The sequence below is a fragment of the Mustela lutreola genome, chromosome 12 (genome assembly GCF_030435805.1).
Source record: "Mustela lutreola isolate mMusLut2 chromosome 12, mMusLut2.pri, whole genome shotgun sequence".
NCBI lineage: Eukaryota > Metazoa > Chordata > Mammalia > Carnivora > Mustelidae > Mustela > Mustela lutreola.
This window is the reverse complement of record NC_081301.1, coordinates 22,659,265-22,683,106: the sequence shown is the minus strand read 5'-3', so window position 1 is coordinate 22,683,106 and position 23,842 is coordinate 22,659,265. Positions and strand designations below refer to the sequence as shown.

The following is a 23,842-nucleotide window of genomic DNA, read 5'->3' as shown; positions in this document are numbered from 1 at the left end:
TTTTCTGAAGTACGGTGCTATTTTGGACGGGATGGAAGATTTAAGGAATTTTCAAGAGCAGCCGTGACTATGCAGGATGAGGTCTTTTGTCTTTAGGCCATAAATCCTTCATGAGATGCGACTAACCTATGCAATAAGCACTGGGAATAATGGAAACAGGGAGGCTCCAAAACAGTAGAAAGTATAGATCATCATAGCCTTGTTTTGGAGGCAAAATTCAAATGGCAGGAGTGATTTAGGGAATAGAACACAGATTTACCTAAAGAACTCTATCCAAAGAACTGGAGGTTGATGGGAAAGGCAAGTCTGGAAGGGCTCCCTCCTCTCCTTAGGCTGGGCTAGGTTCCGCTACTATAATGAACAACTCTCAATTCCCATGTCTTAAAACAACAAAGGTTTAGTTCTCACTCATCCTACATGGCCACTGTGGGTTGGCTGCATCTCTGCCTTGGGTTACCCTCACCCTGAGACTCAGGCCAACAGAATCCCACTCTCTGAAACATTACCATTCACCGTGGTAGTGGAGAGGCGCTCTGGAGTGCCTTCCATCAATTACATGCTCCAGCCTAGAAGTGATAGATGCCACTGCTGCCCACACTCATCAGCCAGAACTCATCACAGGACCACCAATTCCAAGGAGGCCAGGAAGTGAAATTCTGTTATGTGTCCTCAAGAGGAAAGAACTGGAAATACTTGGTGAGCAGCACTAATGACCCACTTTGTCCAACAATCTATCTAAAATCTGTGTTGACAGATGAGCTAGAGCAAAGATCCACTCTCTTGCCCCCAAGGGTCCATATTGACTTGCCTTTCTTTCTTACTCTGCTTTTATCTAGCAACACACAATGGTCCCAGGAGATCTAGGGTTAGCTAGCACCCTTTGGTACAGTGCTACCCTCTCCCTCTAGGTCTCTGACCTTGTGTTTTCACTTTAGTCTATTTTGTAGTACTAACCAGAATCAGAGATAAGGAAATCACCCAGTGTTTTCTGCAATGCCACTGGTTGCTTCCCCAACAAGCCTTCTTAGCAGCTCATCCCATTCTTTGCTCAGACTAGTTCTGTCTCCCTTTGCTCAAACAAAAAAGCCATGTTGTCTACAGGTTACTATACTCAAGCCCTTAGAGCTACCCTCCCATCAGCCCGCATCCCTCACCTTGTTGGTGCTCATGGGTGCCCTTGGCTTCTCCAGCCAGGCCCAGAGCTCAGCCTCTTTCTGCTTGCTCTTCCCTGTCAACCACACATGTGTTATTCCCAAAGAAATCAAAGAGAAGGGCCATGCCAGTTAGTAGAGTGCATCTTGTGCATGGAGACCAGACATGTGAGTGCTAAGGAACTGGAAGCTCTGGCTCATGGATTTCTTCATCTGACTGTGTGGCTAAGCGAGGAGATGTATAAAAAGCAACAATTGGTTGGCTGATTTTACTTATTCCGGAAAGATTTTTGTATAACTGTCCCTGATGGGGGCCTTAAAAGCATACATCAGCTATAAGTAGACAGGTCTCAATTTTTCCCACTACTGTGAAATGCAAACCTGTTCTGTTCTGGGAGAAAGATGTTATTTTAATCTAGGGATCATAGAAATAATATAAAAATATGTTCTCTCTTCTTTGAGAAATTATAAATAAAAGAGTTTAAGCAAAGGGAAAGGGAATATAAGAGAAAAAAGGTTAGGGGCGCCTGGGTGACTCAGTGGGTTAAAGACTCTGCCTTCGGCTCAGGTCATGATCCCAGGGTCTTGGGATCGAGCCCTGCATCAGGCTCTCTGCTCAGCAGGGAGCCTGCTTCCTCCTCTCTCTCTGCCTGCTTCTCTGCCTACTTGTGATCTCTGTCTGTTAAATAAATAAAATCTTTTTTAAAAAGAGAGAGAGAAAACGTTATTTGGATGGAGAGTGTATAGAAATATAATATGTAAAGTAGTGTGTGTGTATGAATATATATATATACATATACATATATGTATATATATATAAATTATCAAAATTCTTAGGTCAAATTCTTTATATGGGTTCTTTCCCTGAAATCAGAGGTGACCGTGCTTACACAACTGACTAATAATAGAAATACGTCAGTCTGGAATGTGTTCTTTTGCAATTATACATGTGACCTGTTAAATATTTGTGCTATTGCTATAAATATTGATCTTAGCTGAGTGGAAATTCATCTCAGGAACGTAGACATGAAAGGAGAGGTTGATAGTCATTGATAAAATCCTAGAGTGGAAGAATGACAAATGAGCATTCTAAGCTATTCCCCTGCCTACTTGGGGTACAAGGCATTTACACGTTGGTGGTATGGAAATCACCATTGCGGAAATAAAAGTCATATTTTCTACATTCTACAACCTAGTGAGAAGGTTATTATTCTTCTTATTAGAAGTGTAGGTCTTCTTGCTTCTCCAAGTCCTCAGGGTGAGAGGGTCTGCTGCCCTTTGGTGTTCAGATGAAACCGACCCATGGCTCTGTCGTGTATATTCGGGTCTAATACCCTGTCCCAGATTCTTATCATCATGTCCTCCTCAGATCCCACTTTTGCAGGGAGCTCCTCTGTGCACCTGCCATTCTCTTCTCTCCAGCCTGAGGTCCTCATTCTGTTTCCACCAAACCACACCAACACAAGATAATTGTGTAGAAGAGATCTTCACTCAAGGTATGAGACTGAGGGGAGCATTATGGGATGAGACAGCATGACAAAAAATTTAAAATCGATGTTTAAACGTCATGGTTCTCGAGAGTCCTTTTTGTTGCCCTCGGAGATTTCTTAGCCAGTTCTCATCCCAGCTTCTTTCAGTTTCTCTCCTTTTTTGAATAGACTTCTTCCTTTCCCTCCTACTTCCATGGCATGGGGCCCATCCTATCCAAAACTCAGTTTTCTCCCTGGAAGGAATTTTGTCTCTAGCTTTTAAAATAACATTTTCCTGTCCTTACAACTTATCATTAAGTTGCGTGTCTGGTTCAGTTGGTAGAGCACACAACTCTTGATCTCAGTGTATACCCACACTGGGTATAGAGATGACTTAGAAACAAACAAAAAAGGTGTATTCTTGGTTGTAGGCTAAAATTTTGAGAATACATATATATTTATGTTTCATGTCTCTTAGGGCCATATATCCATTAGTAAAGATTGGATTGCTTATGAAAGGATCATAGTAGAGAAAATATTGTTCCTCACATGGCATAACATGGAGAGATATGGGGGAACCTGGCTGGCCCAGTCGTTAGCACATGCAACTCCTGACCTCAGGGTTGAGAGAGTTCAAGTGCCACCGCTGGGCACAGAGCTTACTTAAAAAAAAAAAAAAAAATAGAGAAGAAAGCAAGCAAGCAAGCAAAAGATAGATATAGAAAGAAGCTAGATATAGAAAGAGAAATATAGATATATCAATACTTGTAACTGAAATTTCTTTGCAGCAAAGGTGTTCATTTGCATTTGAACAAAGATAAATGTGCTTTATCCAAAATGACTTTCATGTACAATTTTGTTTAGGTATTGTATCTATTAGTTACTATTACAATAATGCTTCTTAACCTATATCATTTTCAAATTCAATGTCTTTTATTGTCGTACATGTGCAGCTGGGCTAGGGATTGACTGATCAAGACTTGGCTTGGCTCCAAGGTGCTGATGGGGCCCAGGTCCGCTCCCCAGTCCCTTGCAGACCAACTGGAGCATGTCCTCCTCATGCTATAGCAGAAATGCAGGAGGGCAAGCATCACCACACAAGCTCATTTCAAACCTTTGATTGCCTTATGTCCACTAACCTCGCACTGGCCAGAGGAAACATCTGAGGGGCAGGGAAGAAAATTTCTCCTACAGAGGGAAAGGAGGAGAATGAATATTTGCTGAATGATAATTCAAACTACTCCATAAAGTAAGTATCAGATAATTGTCCATTATGCCCAATGTCTGTGTCTCTCTGCCAGCCAGATCCAACAGGGGCCAGCAGTGCCTTAAACCAAGAGGGACTACTAGTCTGTTGAATGCAAGATGTGTCAGGGAAGTAATCCATTCATGTAGGAGCAAAGATATCTCTCCCAGAAACTTGCATTTAAGAAAAAGCTGACAACCTCCTTGTAGCAATTTCTCTAGAAGAAACTGTAGGGCAGCTCACCAAACTGACCCAGTTACTACAACCTAGTTAGAAACAGCTATTTGCACCTTGCACCTCACTTTAAGCCCCCAGTAAGTGCATGGATCTTGAATAATCCATTGTGCATATGTCCTGTACAATGAGGCTCTCAGGGATCCAGAATATAAAATAATGTAATGGATGCTAAAATATTAAAATTGAATTAATGTCATATTAGTTTCTTAAAAGCATCATGCAAAAATTGTTTCTCTTTCACCATCTGGTTTGTCCATTTGGTCTTTACAGAAATGCTGGAGTAAAACAATCTTTCTTGTACATGTCTCTGCTTTCTTGATTTAGAACAGAAACTGGTAAAGTAACTTTTAAAAAAATTACTATATAATTTTTATGACATTAATACAGATTTGACACAAAAGTCATTACAATACCATACACGGAAGTATATGGAATACTATAGTGAATATTTTATGTACCTACAACTTGCTTAAGACATCAGTTCCTATCACCATACAAATTATCTACTGATAACACTACCAAGTGAGTTATGGTGATATCAAAATGATTACATCACGCATTGTTGGTGGTTGTAAGATTGGCATCATTGTTTTACAAAGTGGAATGGGAACACATGCCATTACCCTTATAAGTACGCATACTTTTTGCTTAGGAGTCCCTTTGAGGGAGATTATTCATAAGAAAAGCATTTTAGACAAAGAGGTATTCCTTTTAGCATTACCTATACTGATGAGAAATTAAAAATGACCCAAATATCCAACATTTTAGAAATAGTTAAGCAAGTAATGGTATAGCAACTCATTGGGTGATTATAGAATCAGTTAAATTGAAATTCTGAATATTGCTTAGCAAAATGTTTTTTTTTTTTTGTGGTAAAATATGCATAATGTAAAGTTTGCATTGTAACCATTTTTAAGTATGTGGTTCTGTGCATTAAATACATTCACAGTGTGGTGCCACATTAATCACTATCCATCTGGTTTAGAGGATCTTATGGGCCAAATCTGGCCTGGTGCCTGTTTTTGTAAATAAAGTTTTATTGGAACTCAGCCATGCCCATTTGTTTTGAATGTTGTCTGTTGGCTGTTTATGGGTTGTGTGTTTTGCTCTACAATGGCAGCTTGAGAAGTTACAACAGAAATGGCATGACCACAAAGCTTAAAATATTTACTGTGTGGCACAGAACATGTTTGCTAATCCTCACTTAACGTAATGCTAGATAATTGAAAGTTTTTAAAGATTTTATTTATTTATTTGACAGAGAGAGATCACAAGTAGACAGAGAGGCAGGCAGAGAGAGAGAGAGAGGAGGAAGCAGGCTCCCTGCTGAGCAAAGAGCCCGATGTGGGGCTCGATCCCAGGACCCTGAGATCATGACCTGAGCCGAAGGCAGCGGCTTAACCCACTGAGCCACCCAGGCGCCCCAATTGAAAGTTTTTAATTTGAGCTAATCACACAAGTCCAGAATGAATGCTGTCCTTGAGTTATCCTTAGACAAAATTATTTGTTAAGGAAATCAACAATGGAAGCAAATATTACACAGCGAATTTTAACCTAATAAAGAAAAAAATCTCTTTAATGCTTTAGGCTCTGAGCATTCCTGTATCTCAGCAGGCAGCTGTTATACCAATTACAAAATTTGTATCTACTGGTTAAGTTGGCCCTTAAAAACTTTACTAAGGGGGCTCCTGGGTGGCTCAGTGGGCTGGGCCTCTGCCTTCAGCTCAGGTCATGATCTCAGGGTCCTGGGATCAAGTCCCACGTCGGGCTTTCTGCTCGGTGGGGAGCCTGCTTCCCCCTCTCTCCGCCTGCCTCTCTGCCTACTTGTGATCTCTCTCTGTCAAATAAAGAAAGAAAAAAAGAACTTTACTAAGTATTCCTTTTTTAGCTTTTAAGAAGATGACTTTATCTGCAATAAATGTGTTTCTACAAATATACTTGTCATTACTCTAATACAGACCATCCCCCCTTAATTCACTCATATAATTGCATCTGACCCAGTGTAGTTTGGCTACATTGTGTTCATGGGTATATCTGAACACCAACCCCTGATCTCCTTTTTGAGGTGAAGAGAGCAAAACCTTGTCTCTTGCCATGTGTCTATTCTTGGAGATCATCTGGTAGCTTAAGAAAAAAAGAACACTAACATTTATCAAGACTTGGAGAGAAAACATAGATTTTCAAAGTGAACATAAACTCTCTGTCATTTCCAGTATGTATGTGGAATCTAGGGCAGTGAATAATCTGGAATCAGTTCTACTGGGTGTTGAATAGATTCAGATGTCTGTGTTTCTGCGTCCTGGAATTCACTTTAAGCCCCCAGTAAGACCTCACGATGAGGACTGGATTCTGGAAGAGAATTCATTCCAACTTCTTCTCCACTCTGGCCTGGAAATGGAACTGTCTGGAAGTTACAGGACTTAGACAATGGACTCCAAAATTGGAGGTGAGGTAGAAACAAAGGAGGTATTGACTGGCCACACTTCTCCAAGGATGCTTTCCCAGTAACTGCCCTGCAGGGGAAACTGTGGAGCAACATTGGTTTCCTTTATAACACATATGGGATTGGAATCTGCAAAATGTCACTTAGGTGTCTATCCATGCCAGCTGAATGTACTTTTGTTTTTGTTTTTGCTTTTTTCAGGGGTCGGGTGGGAGAGTATACTGCTAAAGGGAGACGAGGCAGCCTCAGACGCCACAGAAACATCCAGCGCAGACATGACTGTCAAGGTAAGAGATGTCTTCTTTAGTTTGGTTCTCAAAGAAGTACACCCCTCAGGAAAACGAGTCCCTGGCAGACTGCTGGGAGCCAAAAGGGCACGGCCCCTCAACTCTGCTGGGATTCTTTCTCTGCTCACTGGAGCTGCAGTGAGTCAGCCAGACATAAGATTTTCTGAAGTTTGGCATCTAGGTTAGGAAGCTACCTGAAAGGTAGAATCCAAGAGATGAATTACAATGGCTTGTTGCAGGGTCTTCGGTGACTATCTGCATATAGGTTGTGGGCACATGGTAACCCCATGGGCACAGTGGAGCAAAGCTGAGCATTCCAAGCTGAGCAACCGGGGCCCCACTGTGCCTTGTGAAGAAAGGTCAGAGAGGCAAAAAGAGCCTTGATCTTGACTCAAAACTTCCAGTGATGCCAGTGGGAAGGCAGCACATGGCCCACTCCAGCTGGAACACCAGTGGCCAAAAGTTTACAAAATGAGTCATCTGGAAATCAACCTAATTATCACTGTTCTAATGAAATGCATGAATTTATAATCACTGCCTAGATTAAAGAATCCATAGCAACATTTATTAGAGTCAACGACTTCCCCTCTATTAATAGATTAGACACAAAGGAATAGTTCTTCCTTCTTGAAATTCTGTTTATGATTCCGTTGACAGAGGTTGGGAGTAGGAAGACTTTCTAACATTTTTGATTGAGTGATTAGAATCTACATATATACCACTAATGAATTTTTCTTTGAAAAAAGAAGGTAATGTCCTCCCTTTCTTCTAAGTCAGCTCTAGGCCCATGGGGCTTGAACTCACAACCGCAAGATCAGGTGCCCCAAGTAGGGTCCCTCTCTGTATTGAGATATACCTAGATATATTTCAGTCCTGGATTTATTAGTAGAGGTTGTACTAACAGGAACATACAGGATGAATGTATCCAAGCTTTCCCTTGTAATGTGAAGGCTGGAGTTGTATTATCTATGTTTCAAATGTCAGAGAAAGCAAACAAAAATGCCACAGTGAAATTAAATGAAAGATGGGATAGTAGCCTGGTCGGTAAAAAAAAAGTCAACTAATCTAAATAATAACCATCCAGTACTGAAAGTTCATTTGTTTATAGTTATGTTGTTATGTTTAACGGAGTTTGCAAGACAATAATATATATCCAATGGTGTATTAGTGTTTCACTGACTGTTACTGCAAAGACAAGTTTGCATCGATGGCTGCATTAGACAGAGAGGGACAGGTGGATGAAGCTGATAGATTTAGATTGACCCTTTTGGAATCTGGCATCTTCTTAAGAGTTTGTTTCTGAGCTGTGTTGCTGATAGAGCTGCAGATGTAGTGCAGACATTCAAATGATCAGAAAGCCTAGAGCTTGTTTTATAAAAGCAAATGGCATATTCTGATAGAAGCAAGTCTTGTCCAAGTCCCATTTTATAAGGTTGCTGCTTAATCAGGCTGTGGATCCTTAGAACCAGGATCGTGACTAAAGTTGTATTTGGGTCTATCCGGTTTACATGTCATTCTATCTCTCTTTCTCTTCTCTTTTAATGAATAGCTGGGAATGTTTAACAGAGGATTTTTAGTTCTTTAGAACTGAACCACTCTGAAGAATGGACACCATATAGTTTAAAAAGTTAAGCAAAATAGATGTATATTTAAATACATCCATAAATTTCTACAAATATTATCAAGTTCCTCCATGAATGCCAGTCTCTTCTCACTAAAGAATTTGTGAAACTGCTGGTGGATATAACTTAAGGAACTACTTCTGTTTAGAACTTCTACTTTGGTTTTCCCAATTACGCAGGAATCACTATTTTTTGCCCTTTGCTTCATACTCTGGTTCCCACTCCGCACTGCTTGATGTATCCATCCTGTCCTTACACCTAACCTAAAGAACTGTTTTTTCCTGCATCTATAAGTGCCCGATGTTCATTAATTAACTAAAGATTCCTCATCACATATCTATATATGTACAGCTATCACTGCTTCTAATAGCTACTTCATATATCCTTGCAATATCAGCTCTTCCTGCCTTCTGCCCTGCGAAAGTTTTATTCTTTAAAACTGTAATTACAATAAAACTTAATCCATTGACACTTGCCAAGGGGACTACCAGGAGAAATCACTAAAACAGTCTGGTATCCTCCATATTGCTCTTCTTATAATAGACATATCTCTTAGTGCTTAGAAATTTTCTTTCTGAAAATGGTGCAAAAAAATTTTTTTTGCAATGTCGCAATTCCCTGAATGTGGTTTTCTCTACTTCATGTAACCTTTTAATACCATATCTTATTTTTAAATGACAAAGTCATGCTTCTAAAAATATACATGACTCAGAGGAGTAAATTCATTCATAAATAAACATCGATCATTCTGAGGAACATTGAACTAAGAACATTTATATTAAAAACACCCTCTAAATTTAGGTCTGCTCAACAATTTTAAATCACTTGGTGTTGGGGCGCCTGGGTGGCTCAGTGGGTTAAGCCGCTGCCTTCGGCTCAGGTCATGATCTCAGGGTCCTGGGATCGAGTCCCACATCGGGCCTTCTGCTCAGCAGGGAGCCTGCTTCCTCCTCTCTCTCTCTCTGCCTACGTGTGATCTCTCTCTGTCAAATAAATAAATAAAATCTTTTAAAAAATAAATAAATAAATAAATAAATCACTTGGTGTTGTAGGTTGAAGTGTGAACCCACTCCTTCCCTGCCAAAAAGGGATATCTATGTGCTATACCAGGTACCTATGAATATGACCTCTTTCTTGACTGATGATTTACAGACCTGTACTCCTGAAGCAAATAATACATTATAGGTTAATAAAATATATATATATATATATATGACCTCTTTCTGGAAAAGGGGTCTTTTCAATGTAATTAAGTTAAGAATCTGGGTGAGATCACCCTGGATTAACCCAGTCCAATGATACATGTCTTTACAAGAGACAGAGGAGGAAACACACCTGGAAGAGAAGGCCACATGAACAGAGATGGGGGTATGAGATGGGGGTATGTGCAGGCCCAAACCAAGACGACATGGAATCAACCAGAAGCTGGAAGAGGCAGGGAAGGATGCTCCCTTAGAACCTTCAGAGGACCACAACCCTGCCAATGCCTTGATTTTAAGCTTCTGGCCCCAAAACTGAGAGAGAATAAATTTCTGTTCTTCTAAGCCACCAAGTTTGAGGTAATTTGTTAGAGCAGCTCTAGGAAACAAATACACTCCCATCCACAGGGAATTTTGTATCTACTTTTCACAAGTGTCAGTGCCAGAGACATGGAAAACCAGTACTCTGCACACCCATCACTGTTTTCTTAGTATACTGTGTTCACTTTTTTAAAAAATTGAAGTGTAAGTTGACTTATATGACTTAAATCATTACAGGTGACTAATGACATATTATTGAACATTATAGTGGCATATTGACACTATATGTCACCTATGACTAATGTCATTGGTTGACTAATGACATATATGACTAATGAGGTTACATTAGTTTCAGGTGCACAACAGAGTGATTTGACAAGTCAAGTCTAAATGTTATGCTCTATTCATAAGGGTAGCTACCACCTGTCACCATACAATACTTATTACAATATCATTTTTTTAAAGATTTTATTTATTTGACAGAGAGAGAGAGAGATCATAAGTAGGCAGAGAGACAGGCAGAGAGAGAGGAGAAAGCAGGCTCCCTGCCGAGCAGAGAGCGCAACTCGGGGCTCGATCCCAGGACCCTGAGATCATGACCTGAGCCAAAGGCAGAGGCTTTAACCCACTGAGCCACCCAGGCTCCCCTACTATATCATTGACACGCATAAGGAATACATATATTCCTTATGCTGTTTTTATTTTTATTGTTTTTTATACTGCTGATGATGATTCTCACAGCCATGCAAGCTTTAGAAAATACTGGTCTACACCATTTGCTTTTGTTTTTAAATCAAGCAGCAAAACAGAATAAGATACAACATAGAAGCTATCCTAAAGTATAACTATCCTTGTGCTCTAGTGAACAGACACAGGCTGAAAGAGTTCTTGAAACAAGAACAGGTGAAAACAACTTTTAAAAAGTGAACATAGGGGACGCCTGGGTGGCTCAGTTGGTTAAACGGCTGCTTTCGGCTCAGGTCATGATCCCAGCATCCTGGGATCAAGTCCCACATAGGGCTCCTTGCTCAGCGGGAAGCCTGTTTCTCCCTCTGCCTCTGCCTGCCACTCTGCCTGTGCTCACTCTCTCTGACCAAAAAAAAAAAAAAAAAAGAAAAGAAAGAACATAGTAGGGGCACTGGCCAGCTCAGTCAGAAAAGCACGTGACTCTTGATCTCAGGGTCATGAGTTTAAGCCCAATGTTAGATGTAGAGATTGTTTAAATGAGTAAACTTAAAGAAAAAAAAAAAAAGAAAAGAAAAGTGATCCTAATCTATCCAACTGTCCATCTAACAGATGAATGGCTAAGTTCATTATAAATTATCCCTGTGACATTCATTCCATAACTAGAAGCCTGTATCTCCCACTCCCCTTCAACCATTTGCCCATCCCCCCACCCCTTTCCCTCTGGCAACCATCAGTTTGTTCTCTGTATTTATGGGTCTGTTTCTGCTTTGTTTGTTCACTTGTTTTGTTTTTTAGATTACACATAAATCAAATACACAAATACACATAAATCACATGGTATTTGTCTTTCTCTGTCTGACTTATTTTACTTAGCATAACACCTTCCAGGTCCATCCATGTTGTCACAAACGGCAAGGTCTCATCCTTTTTTATGGCTGAGTAATATTCCATGATATACATATATAGGCTGCATCTTCTTTATCTATTCATCCATCGATGGACACTTACCACTGTTCACTAGAAGAAAAGGTCACTCTTATTTCAGAATAGCTTCTATATTATACTTTATTGTGTTTTTCTGCATGTCTAGACATTGTTTTTTTAGAAAAGGGATGGATCAGTATTTTCTGAAACTTGCGTGACTCTGAGAATCTGCAGCTATATATTTAAAAAAAAAATAGTAAAAATACAGCTTTCCAGGCTTGAAAAAAAAATCAAGATCTGGGTTTGGGAATTAGCATTTTTAAGGAGTGCTCCAGTGACTATGGTGGTCAGTTTGGGAAAATGTTGTCTCTGCATACAATTATGGCAGGGTCATGTGTGGCCACGTGAGCCCTGTCATTGCTCCGGGTTCTCTAGTTACCACCTAGCCTGGGAAAGGACTTCCCCACCCAAAACCCTTGGATTCCATTCCTTTACTTTTGAACACTGACCAAGGCTTAGGTATTTCCTTTCACTTTCCAGATTTCCTTACCCTAACTCCAGTTTCGTTTCTAGCCTTGTCTTCCACCATGTCTCTTTCTGTGTTTTCACATGTTGTGTCTATGGACCTGGGCGTGGAATTGCTGGGTCATGTGGTAAATACATGTTTCACTTTGTGAGGAACTGTCAGGTTGTTTTCCCAAGTGGCTGCACCATTTTACACACCCCCCAGCCTCAGGTAAGGGGTCTACTTTTTCCACATCCTAGTCCCCACTTGCTTTAGTCTGTGTTTTGATTATAACCATCCTAGTGGGTGGCAAGGTGGCATTTCACCGTGGTTTTGGTTTGCATTCCCCAGGGGTCATAATGCTGAGTATCTTTTCATGTGCTTATGGATCATTTGTATGCAGTTAGGTTTTTGATGGCTTGATTTCCATTATTCACTAAAGGGGGGGGGTCTTCAAAATTCTTCACTGCACACAGTCCTCTCTCATTCAAGGGCTCAGTCATTGTTTTAACAGGAGTGCAGGAGGGCCCCTCTTACCAATTGGGGATGGGGCTTGGGGTAAAGGACATAGGGTTGAGGAGGGCCTCAATTCATTCTTCCTCTTTAGTATCCCTGCCATCAGCCCTGAGTAGGGGTGTGGGCTCATCAGACTCTTAACACTTCTTTTCCCTTCTTTTCTTTCCGCTTATGTTCCCCTCACATCTCAACTTAAAAAAAAAAAAAAAAAAGATCTTTATTAGTGTATCCATTTTTTTTTTATTGTGGTCAAACATACATAACAAAATTTATTCCTTTAACCATTTTTAAGTGCAGTTCTGTAGCATTATGATGCCATTGGTACTGTTCTGCAACCGTCCCTACCCTGTGTCTCCAGAACTTTTTCATCATCTCAAACTAAAACTTTGTATCCATTAGATATGAATTCCCCATTCCCTCCTCCCTCTAGCTCCTGGCAACCACCTCAGTGTTGCCTTTTATATATAATAATATCCCCTTGTCTTCTCAATGTTAATCTTAAAAAGCCAGTCAAATGACTAACCCTCAACCTAGCATTTTCACATCCTGTGGACAAGGCAAGTGAGAAAGGCGATCACTTTATAGACGTTTAAGAGTAGTGTGCAAATAAAGGCATTAGGAAGGCGCTTAATGCTAGATTTTGAATAAATTTGCTGGTGACCGTGCTTCCTTTCTTCTGTGGAGTGAACTCCTCAGTGCCAACATCCTGGAAGTATCTGGCTTGATCCAGCTGGGTGCACTGCTGGGAGCCAGAAATTGCACCTGTTGGGCTACGCCTTGTTTTCTTGAATTCTGTTTATATGACGACTACTCAAAACTACATCAGTCATGCTCAAACTCTATCAGTCTATGATAAAGAACTATCTTCTGATTAGAAATCATGTGGCCTGGCTGCCATTTTAATCAGATAGATACACCAACTAAATCCCAAACGCTCTCTGTACCTTGCCTTCTTGTTCTATATAAAGATACTAAAAACTTGAGTATTTGCAAAAAAAGAGCCATTTTAATCAAATATGTACACAAACTAAATCCCAAACACCATCTGTACTTGCCCTCTTATACTGTATGAAGATACTAAAAACTTATGTACTTGCAAAAAGGAGTCCTGAAAATTCTAGCACAGCAGATTCTTTTTTTTTTTTTCCAGAAAGAAGCCTTGTATTTATTTACATTATTAAAAGGTAAACCGAGACCTATTAAACATTTTAAGAGTTTGAAGAAAGATCAGTTCAAATGGTGCAGCACTTGATCAGAAGTGGTTAGCAAGGCTCCAAAGATGGGAACTTGGGGAGAGATTTGTATAGAGTAAAGGCAGAAGCAAAGAAAGGAAATTATTGATTGCTTATAGCTTGAAGACTAGTTGGCTCTTGGGATTGGCTATCCTTTGTGTTTTGATTTTATAACCTTGAAGCATTTACAGGCTTAGATTTTGGTTTGCTTACATAGACGGCCATGGTACTAGAGCCACGTCAGTCTAATTAATTTAACAACATATACAATATTTTTCATTTGTGCTTAGGCTAAGATTTAGGCAGGTTGGAGATTCTGGCTGTAAAACCATTAAAAAGGGGGCATGTTTCCTAATCAAGGACGTGGGAAAGCAACATTAAAAAAAAAAAGGATGTTGTTTCTCTATATGTAAAATTCACCGCTGGGAGAAAGATTGTTCTGGAAGGGCAGATGTTCTCCATTACAAAAGGGGGAAAGCAGTTAGAATCTTCCGGTGATAAATAGAGGCCACAGGTTACAGCCATTCTGCGGAGGGTCTTTTGTGGGCAGCCGGTGGTGGAGCCCTTTGTCCTTTGTATGTGATGATGACGACATGGAGGATTGTTTTGTGTGCGGGATCAGAAGTCATTTCCACATTGTGTCCATACATAAGATTGCTCTCTGTTTGCTTCCTTGCCAAAGGAAAGATTTTTGTCCCAGATTGTCTTAATCCTTTAAACTCTTCAGAGTCTCGTGGATCTCTGAGAGGGTCCGAGGCATCTTTTAGTCCTACAGCTACCTTTTCACAGGAGTCCCTGTTGGAGAACCACTGTCTTGATTTTTTTTTTTTTTAAATATGCATTTGGGGGGGGTGCCTGAGTGGCTCAGTGGGTTAAAGCCTCTGCCTTGGGCTCAGGTCATGATCCCAGGGTCCTGGGATCCAGTCCCACATCAGGCTCTCTGCATGGCAGGGAGCCTGCTTCCTCCTCTTTCTCTGCCTGCCTCTCTGCCCACTTGTGATCTCTGTCTGTCAAATACATAAGTAAAATTAAAAAAAAATATATGCATATGGCATTGTTCCCAGGTAATGGATGTGAAAGTCCATGCTGTAGACTGTAACAAGCTGTATCAAATTGGTTATTATCATTCCGATGTGTTACTCCCTATTTGTCCAATAAAATGAAAGTCACATAAATGAAATCATAGCCATTGGACAGTTCTTCATTCTCTGTGTATACATAAGGAATATTCCTGGCAACGGAAAGATCCAGGTACTTCTTTGCTGTTTTATTTCTTCGTCATGTTCCGTTACCAGCAATCACAGCTAATATGGATGAGTTCTTGCTATTAGCTCAGTCCTGCGCTAGGCCCTTCCTGCACCATTTTATATAATCCTCAGACTGATCCTGAGAGGGAGAGGCTCTTATTCATCCCATTTTACTGATGTGGCCATTGGGGCACAGTCAGTGTAAGTAACTTATCAAAGGCCTCAAAGTGACCATTTGAACCTGGTAGAAAGACACTGCTTAACCTCTCGATCTGAGTATTGATGAATGCAAATTAGTTTTACTGTTAGCAAAGGCAGGAGTGATCTCAGGATGGGGCAGGAGTAGCTTTGCCACACACAACACTGGACACTCAATTAAGTTAATTATTAATTAAATTAAAATTGAATTTTAGAGAAGTGATGAATAGATTTTTGAGTATCGGTATGTCCCATTTTTTTTTTTTTAACTATGCTTTCATTCAAGGATAACAATGTGTTCTATGAAGCTTTAAATCAGACAGATACACAGTTTCGGTTCACAAAATACACTGATAGCCTATCAACAGAACTCGCCTGGCTTTTTTTTCCTAGAAATAAAGGCTTCCAAACCTGATTCAGGTCAAGATCTATAACTCACTGGTTTCCCTGTGAAATGAAACTATAGGGAACTCTGTCCCCAGTTTGTTTTATTTCTCTTGAATGAAAAAAAACAAAAACAAAACAGCTTTTCCTCAATCTGGCCACGTTATGGTTTTTCTGAAGCCCATTCTAGAATTTTAATTTTAGCTGGGCTATCGGTGTTGGCCTGATTTCATTTTTTGCAGATAGCTTCATCATCCCAGTTTTTAAAATGTTGATGAAATATTCTTGCACTTTTACCAACTCTATTACTTGGTAAAATTTCCTTTTCTCTGAGTGGTCCTCTCCTAAAATAGAAGACAGTGGCCTGGATAGTTCAAGCCAAAGTTCTAATATATTCACAAATATTTCCTGGACACATCAGTGCATTTCCTCTTATGTTCATTTCTAGCATTCCACCAGTGGGAGCAACTAATGATGATAAAGCTCTAGAAATAGTCTCTCTCCATATAGGTCAGAGCCCATTTGCAGATAAGCCTGTCTTCTTATGAGGGGCTCATGGGCAAGGACCAAAGTCTACAGAGGAAGAAAAGGTACAGAGAGCCTAAGCAACTCGTCCAAGGACACAGAAAGGAGTCTCAGAGCACAGATCTAACCAGGCAGCCCCTGTTCTTTTTTTTTTTTTTTTTTTTTTTTTTAAGATTTTATGTATTTATTTATCTGACAGAAAGAGAGAGAGAGATCACAAGTAGGCAGAGAGAGAGGGGGAAGCAGGCTCCCTACTGAGCAGAGAGCTGGGTGCAGGGCTCCATTTCAGGACCCTGAGATCACAGCCTGAGCCAAAGGCAGAGGCTTAACCAACTGAGCCCCCCAGGCGCCCCCAGCCCTTATTCTTTTTTTTTTTTTTAAAGATTTTATTTATTTATTTGACAGGCAGAGATTACAAGTAGGCTGAGAGGCAGGCAGAGAGAGAGGAGGAAGCAGGCTCCCTGCCGAGCAGAGAGCCTGATGCGGGGCTCGATCCCAGGACCCTGGGATCATGACCTGAGCCGAAGGCAGAGGCTTTAACCCACTGAGCCACCCAGGCGCCCCCCAGCCCTTATTCTTAATGACTACTCCACACTGTTTTGCTTGGGAGCACAAAATGACTGCACTATGTATGCAAATGTATAAAGTAGGTCTCATAGCCCCTGATCAATAAGGGAGCTTTTATGTAGTTCTGTTTGCATTTGTTCTTCAATACAAAGCTGGAGTTTACCTGGTGGGATCAGAGTCGATTTCATCGCTGGGATCTGGTTGGTTTTCACACTTTGCCCTTGGGCCCTCATCCCATCAATGTTCTGATTACATTTTTGTTATCATTCTATTGTGATGATTCATGAATATGATAAAACAGAACTGCCTCTTCAGTAACTAAGGGAAGCTGGGCCCACAGTGAATAAATAGACCTTTCATGCAACCTGGAGAAATTCAGCCTATGGGTGTCCTGCAGTATCTATTAGAAAACCCGCTGTCCCCACCATGTCTGAGCTTAGGACAGTTTCTTCATTTAGTGTTGCCTAAGGTACCTGCACTTCTCTGTTATACAGCATTTGTTGGCTTTTAGGTAAAAAATCGGTTTATCGAATGTTGTTTTGTCTACTTTTACATGAGGTGCATTTATTTATTTATTTATTTATTTATTTATTTGACAGCAAGAGAGGGAACACAAGCAGGGGGAGTGGGAGATGGAGAAGGAGAAGAAGGCTCCCCGCTGAGCAGGGAGCTTGATTTTATACTTGATCCCAGACCCTGGGTTCATGACCTGAGCCAAAGGCAGATGCTGAAGTGAGTCACCCAGGCACCCCAGAAAAATGTACCATATTTAAACAAATTCAAATGTTGAAGGTGATTTTTTTTTTTCAAATTAATGTCACTAAATCTTCTGGAAATTTTTAAAAATCAAAGCTTATTGAAAGTTGAGAAATAAACAAACATTCATCCAGGAGGAGTCACTCCTTTTTTTTTTTTTTTTTTAATTCTTGATATGCTGTAAATATGTTGGTTCTTGCAAACAAAATATGAACAAAACCCAAATATGAAGAAAAAATTTTCCAAGTTTATATTAAATGTATACCATGAGTGACAAAGGGAAATCTTTCTTAAGAGAAATGGCCTTGCAAAAGAGGTAGAGAATCTTTTTCTTTTTCATATCAAAAATGCATCCTGTTTCTAAGCATTTTTTTCACGGTATTAGAAAGTTTGTTAAAATAAACCCTTCTCCCCCAGGTGGACTTCATCAGGCTTTTCTTGTCCTATGACAGTCTTGACGCACCTTCCTATTTCCTCTTTGCCTCTCACCCTTTTTCCCTTCCTCCCTCCCTCCATGCCCCTCCCCTTCCTTCCTCCCTCCTCCCTTTCCTCTCCCCCTTACTTCTTCATTTCTTTCTTCTCTTCCTGATTTGTCCTCCCAGTCTTCCCCAGCATGCGCTAAGGGCCAAGCACTATTACTAGACCTACATTATTTTATTGAACACTCACAGCGACACCGTGAGGCAGGTACCCTCCTGGTCCCACCGGTGGTACAACAGATGCAGACATCAGTGCTCTGAGGAGTTAAGTGACTTTCCCAAGGTCACAAAATCTGTAGAGTGGAGTTGGGATTCAGTCTGAAGTCTGTAATATTCCAGAGCCCACAGGTAATGCTTTCTGTACAACGAGGATGCATTTCTTTTATAATTGGGAAAATAACTTATTTATTTATTTACTTACTTATTAGGGAGCAGGGAGGGGCAGAGGGAGAGAGAATCCCAAGCAGACTCCACCCCACAGTGCAGAGCCCATCACGGAGTCAGTCTCAACAACCCCAAGATCGTGACCTGAGCTGAAATCAGGTGTTGGACTCTACACCAAATGAGCCGCCTGGGCACCCCCAAATACTTTCATTAAAATTTAACAACAGGAAAATATTTATGATCCTATAGGAGAAGGGTTTAGTCAAGAACTCATCCGATCTAAGACCACTCTGGCTCTTTCGACCAAACATCGGGAAATTTCAGAGTACAGACTGGCACCGATACATCATAAGTAGCTACGCCCACTGAGAATCTGAATGGTAGGTTCTGTGGATGTCGTGAGCATTAACTCATCCAACGCTCACCGCGGGCTGGCAATATAGATACTGTGTAACTGTCCCGATTTTAAAGACTGGGAAAGTCATCCATGGAAGGTTCCACCTGTGGATCTCCTGCCTGTGGTCGTGAGTGTTGATCCTTTTCTCAGAAAAGTTGAGCCTGTTAACTTCACAAGCAGCCATTCACTTGGATTCAGATCCAGAGCAAAGACCAAAAACTATGCTTTCCTCATGGAGGGAATCAATAACTTCCCAGCCACACATTTTTTGCGTAAGTGATGTGTCTGAAAAGACTGTTTGTGATTAAGGGAATGAAAGAGAGAAGAGTGACCCAGGTCATAGGAAGGGAAAAGGAACAGCCATGGTAAATGTTAGAAATGTGAGGGTTGTTGATCCTTTCATATGAAATAAGAAATTCTTCTTAGAATTTGCCTTACAGTCTAGTTTATTTGGGGTTTTATTTTTTTATTTTATTTTTTTTAAAAGATTTTATTTATTTGACAGAGAGAAAGATCACAAGTAGGCAGAGAGGCAGGCAGAGAAAGAGGGGGAAGCAGGCTCCCTGCTGAGCAGAGAGCCCGATGCGAGGCTCGATCCCAGGACCCTGAGATCATGACATGAGCCAAAGGCAGCGGCTTAACCCACTGAGCCACCCAGGCGCCCCATTATTTGGGGTTTTAAAAGTGCAAATTTTTTTTAACCTAAAAGTTTAAGAACTATTATATTCAGTGTGCTTTAAAAAGTTATTTTTGTGAGTTGGTCTTTTGTGTGTTTAGAAAGAAATTTCCTAGAAACCTACTCAGATGGGGACCAGTTCAAAAGGGCATTTTAGTGTAGTGATTTATGATCAGAATGTTAGTGGACAGAGTGACAGGGGCTGAAATCTTCAAGTGGTGAGGGAGGAGAGTTCACCGAGAGAGAAGGACAGCAGTTGGAGGAAACAGCAGGGAGAATGCCCATCCCCTCTCCAGGCTCGGTGGTCCTAGAGAGAGAGAGAGAGGCACCTGCCTGATGGTCCCCATATCCCTAACACATGCAGTGATGCTTTCTACATAGCACGATCTTAATAAATATCTGTAAAGGGATGAATGATTGAATAAGAAGAATTTTAATTTTGGCAAGAGGAACCCCTGGAGAGTGGTTTAGGAGGCAAACCCCTATACACTGTGAAAGCAGACAAGATGGGGGAGAGGCTGAAGACAGAGATGCCTGTTAAGAGACCAGGGAGTGGTCCAGGCAAGAAAGGAGGCAGGACTAGACCTGGCAGAGGCGTTGGGGACAGTAGGAGAAACCACAGTGGCTGGACCTCTGGGAAGAAGAGGGCAGGGGTGGCTCTAGGGACCGCAGGACCTTCAGTCAGGAAATGGAGGGAAGGTGAGGGGCAGGAGCCACGTATGGAGTTTGGCTGGAGTAAGTGGCTTTGATGGGTCCTTGAGGGAAGACACTAAAGTCTAGGTAGGACTTAGGGAGCACTCGATAGAATGTCTCTATCCAGAGAAAGGTCAGGATAATGGAAATGGAGGGAAGAAGCCTGTGCTTGGGCAATGGCAGCCTTGGGGACAGGCTGAGAAAGAGGCCCTTGAGGGAGAGGAGTTGGACAGGCTGGGGCGGGTGAGAAGGGCTTTCTGGGTGAAGGAAAGAGCGTGAGGTGGAAGGAGTTGTGGTTGTTTACTGTTTGCTTTAGCAATGATGACAATACAGAGGAGCCAAACTTACAACCAAGAACTTTACTTTGGCCCGAGAGAGAGCAGGCCTGTGTTTGAGTCCTGACTCTGGCCCAGTCTTGCTGGGTGGCTCTGTGCAAGTTCTGTCCCCGACCTAGGATTCATTTGCTTCACTCACAACAACCACTGCTGAGTTCTGACCTTGTAGCCGGCCCTGTGTTTACAGCTTTACGTGGATGATCTCATTATGCTTCCAGCAACCATATATGGTAGAAGCTCTGATCTGCCGCTTACAGGTGAGAGGGTTCTGGAAGACAGCTTTCCCAAGTTCACACAGCGAATAAGGGACAGATCAGGATCCAATCCCTGGCCTCTTGCTCCTATATTTCACGGACACTTGGTTGTGCTGTAAAATGAGGGACGTGGCTTGGGTGACAAGTCCTTTGTACCCCCAGCTCTCAGTCTCTGTCTCTGGCATTGTGAAATGCCCTCCCCCATCCCTAGCAAGTACAGAAAATGTTTAAAATAAAAAACAGGAGCAGCAACCGTCCTCTATCTAAACACGCCGTCCCCGTCTCCATGCCCGCCTATCTTATCTCCACCAGGCTATAAATTACTTAGCGGTCCAGCGCCAGGGCACCTCAGTGCCCCAAGCCCTTCATGGGAGTCACCGGCAGTTTTGGGTACGTGGATGCTTTACCCATTTCTGTGATCTGTCAGAATAACAGGCTTCTTAAGGTATTTGAGTGTGCCGTGCCTGCTCCTAAAATTAGCCAGGCAGCAGTCTAAAAAGAAGGAAAAAGAGGGAAGGGGGGGTGGTTGGGGAGGTCGGGAGGGATGAGAGGGGAAGGGGAGGGAGCTGGGGAGAAGCCTTTGACCTGAGCTGGTGCAGAGTGTGCGCAGAGAACATGGCTCTGTGTATTTAGTTGGCTTTACCATTAGCTGTTGTGGCTTTGAAAGTGATTTTACACTGGCCACGGTCCCATCCCCAAAGAAGCTTTAAACATGCCGTCGAAGCAGCGATGGGCATTCTCCATATTTAAAAGATCTTAACACTTTGGAATCTGAGTGGTCGCTGAGGTGAGTAGGTAACTTTGTGCATCACATAAACTTAAACCGCCTTCCAATATAGCTCATCATCTTTGGTGAACTTAGCACTAGGATAACGAATTTCATGTGTTCCGTGTTGTAGAAGGAAAAAGCCTACTTTCTCACTGGATAGTTCTCAATATGAAAACATTTGATGAGGGGCACCTAGGTGGCTCAGTGGGTTAAAGCCTCTGTCTTTAGCTCAGGTCATGATCCCAGGGTCCTGAGATGGAGCCCCGCATTGGGCTCTCTGCTCAGGGGGAGCCTGCTTCCTTTCCTCTCTCTGCCTGCCTCTCTGCCTACTTGTGATCTCTGACGGTCAAATAAATAAATAAAATCTTAAAAAAAAATAAATAAAACATTTGATGAGTCAGAATCTGCTGGGAAAATTACTTCTGTGATAATCAGAATTATTTAAGATGTCAAAGTGTAGTCTTTCTCCACCCCTAATGGTACCAAAGAGCCTTAGGATTCTTTCCGTAAATGAACAAACAGCCTCTGAACAGAAGTTCAAGGGAAAACTTGAGAATTCCTGGGAAAATCTTACAGTCCCATTTTGTAAAAAATTAAAAATAGCAGCACCTGGGTGGCTCAGTCAGTTAAGCAGCTGACTCTTGGTTTTAGCTGGGGTTGTGATCTCAGGGTCATGGGTTCAAGCCCCGAGTCGGGCTCCATGCTCAGCACAAAGTCTGCTTGAGATTCTCTTTCCCTCTCCCCTCTGCCCCTCTGCGCGCTCTCTCTCTCTCTCTCTCTGAAATAAATAAATAAATCTTTAAGAAAATAGAAAAAAACCTAAAAAATAACTGCATCTCTTACCTAAAATTGAAAAGGAATCGAACAGCTCTGGAAAGAAAGTAGTTTAGCATTTCAAACACAGATCATTAATGAGAAGCAAATCCACTGAGTTTACTCAGTGAAGACTGTCCTGGGCATTGGGGGCACTATTTCCCAGCATCCTGTGAACGCACTGTGCACGGCTCCAGTATATTGGGCATATTTTCTGTTTTTCAATGCCATGCTTTAAAAATGACCCCATTTCATGCTTTGTCTCCAATAGGGCATAAACTCTGGAATGTTTAGTACATTTTTTTGAAGTAATGGCTATACCCAATGTGGGGCTTGAACTCATGACCCTGAGACCAAGAGATGCTATACCTACCAACCCAGCCAGGTGTCCCTAATAGGTTTTTAAAATGATATACTTGGGTAGCTCAGTGGGTTAAGCCTCTGCCTTCAGCTCAGGTCATGATCTCAGGGTTCTGGGATTGAGCCCCGTATTGGGCTCTCTGCTCAGCAGGGAGCCTCCTTCCTCCCCTCTCTCTGCCTGCCTCTCTGCCTGCTTGTGATCTCTGTCTGTCAAATAAATAAATAAAATCTTAAAAAAAAAAAAATGATTCACTTGTTAAATGAGATAAAATTCTCAGCCACGAAACAAAGAATCTGCCCTCGGAGAGCTTTGTTGTTGTTACATACCAAAGTGATACATGAGTAACGTTCTTGTCATTAGCACGTGAGCTTCAAGGACTCTGGGACTAAGGATATGGGACCCACAGTTGTCCCATGAAGCCATCAGCACCTTCTCACTTCCCATACCAGGGGACTCTGTCCTCTGTGCCCTCTCCCTTCCCTACCTGCCTTTCCCCTCCACCAATAGAGTTTTTCCTTCCACCCTTCCCAACGCAGGGCGTCCCACATTGTTGCTTTTCATTGAAGATTTTAGTTTGGAATACTGTCTGACATTCTCTCTCGGCTACCGTGTAATGGTATATCACAACGGCCAATCTGGATGATTCGATCTCAGTTTGTCCTTGGAGAGAAGTCAGGGTCCAACTGCAAGGTGGGACCTTCTAAAGAAAGACCATGAGATGGGCAAAACTTGCGTTGGTTCTGGAATGTGTCATTTGCAGGCTTCCTAAAGGTCTTTTGAAAAAAAGAGTCTCAAACAGCAGGCAGGAATGTAATCAAGTCACCATTTCCTTGGGTTAGAAAGTTTGGCAAAGGAGAGGCCAAGTGTGAGGATGCAGGAAAAGGAAATAAATGTGGAAGAGGCAGGGAAGGAACTCAGCGGGGCACAGGGAGCCAGAGACCCTGGAGAGGAAAGGAAAAAAAGGCAGGCATTACTAAGGAGGCCCTGAATGAGAGTAAACATGGTCTAAGAGCCAAGTGTTCTCGGATGACACGGTCCCTGTCTCTGTGTCCATGAGCTCTCTCCTTCTCCAGCCTCTCTCTGTGTCCACCCCAGGTGCCTCCCAAACCAGGCTGGGTAACAGAATCATGTGGAAAGCATAAGCAAATACAGATTCCTGGGCCTC

At 41.8% G+C, this 23,842-nt stretch overlaps 1 protein-coding gene across 5 annotated transcripts in view; it reads left to right on the top strand.

Moving 5' to 3' along the window:
• Positions 1–23,842, top strand: part of PALM2AKAP2 (PALM2 and AKAP2 fusion) — a 451,783-nt gene that overhangs the window by 315,384 nt on the left and 112,557 nt on the right. For all 5 annotated transcript variants that reach the window (XM_059141746.1, XM_059141744.1, XM_059141742.1 and 2 more), the window contains one exon: positions 6,748–6,833. In XM_059141746.1, the coding sequence (XP_058997729.1) occupies positions 6,748–6,833 (86 nt within the window). The remainder of the gene's footprint in view (positions 1–6,747; positions 6,834–23,842) is intronic.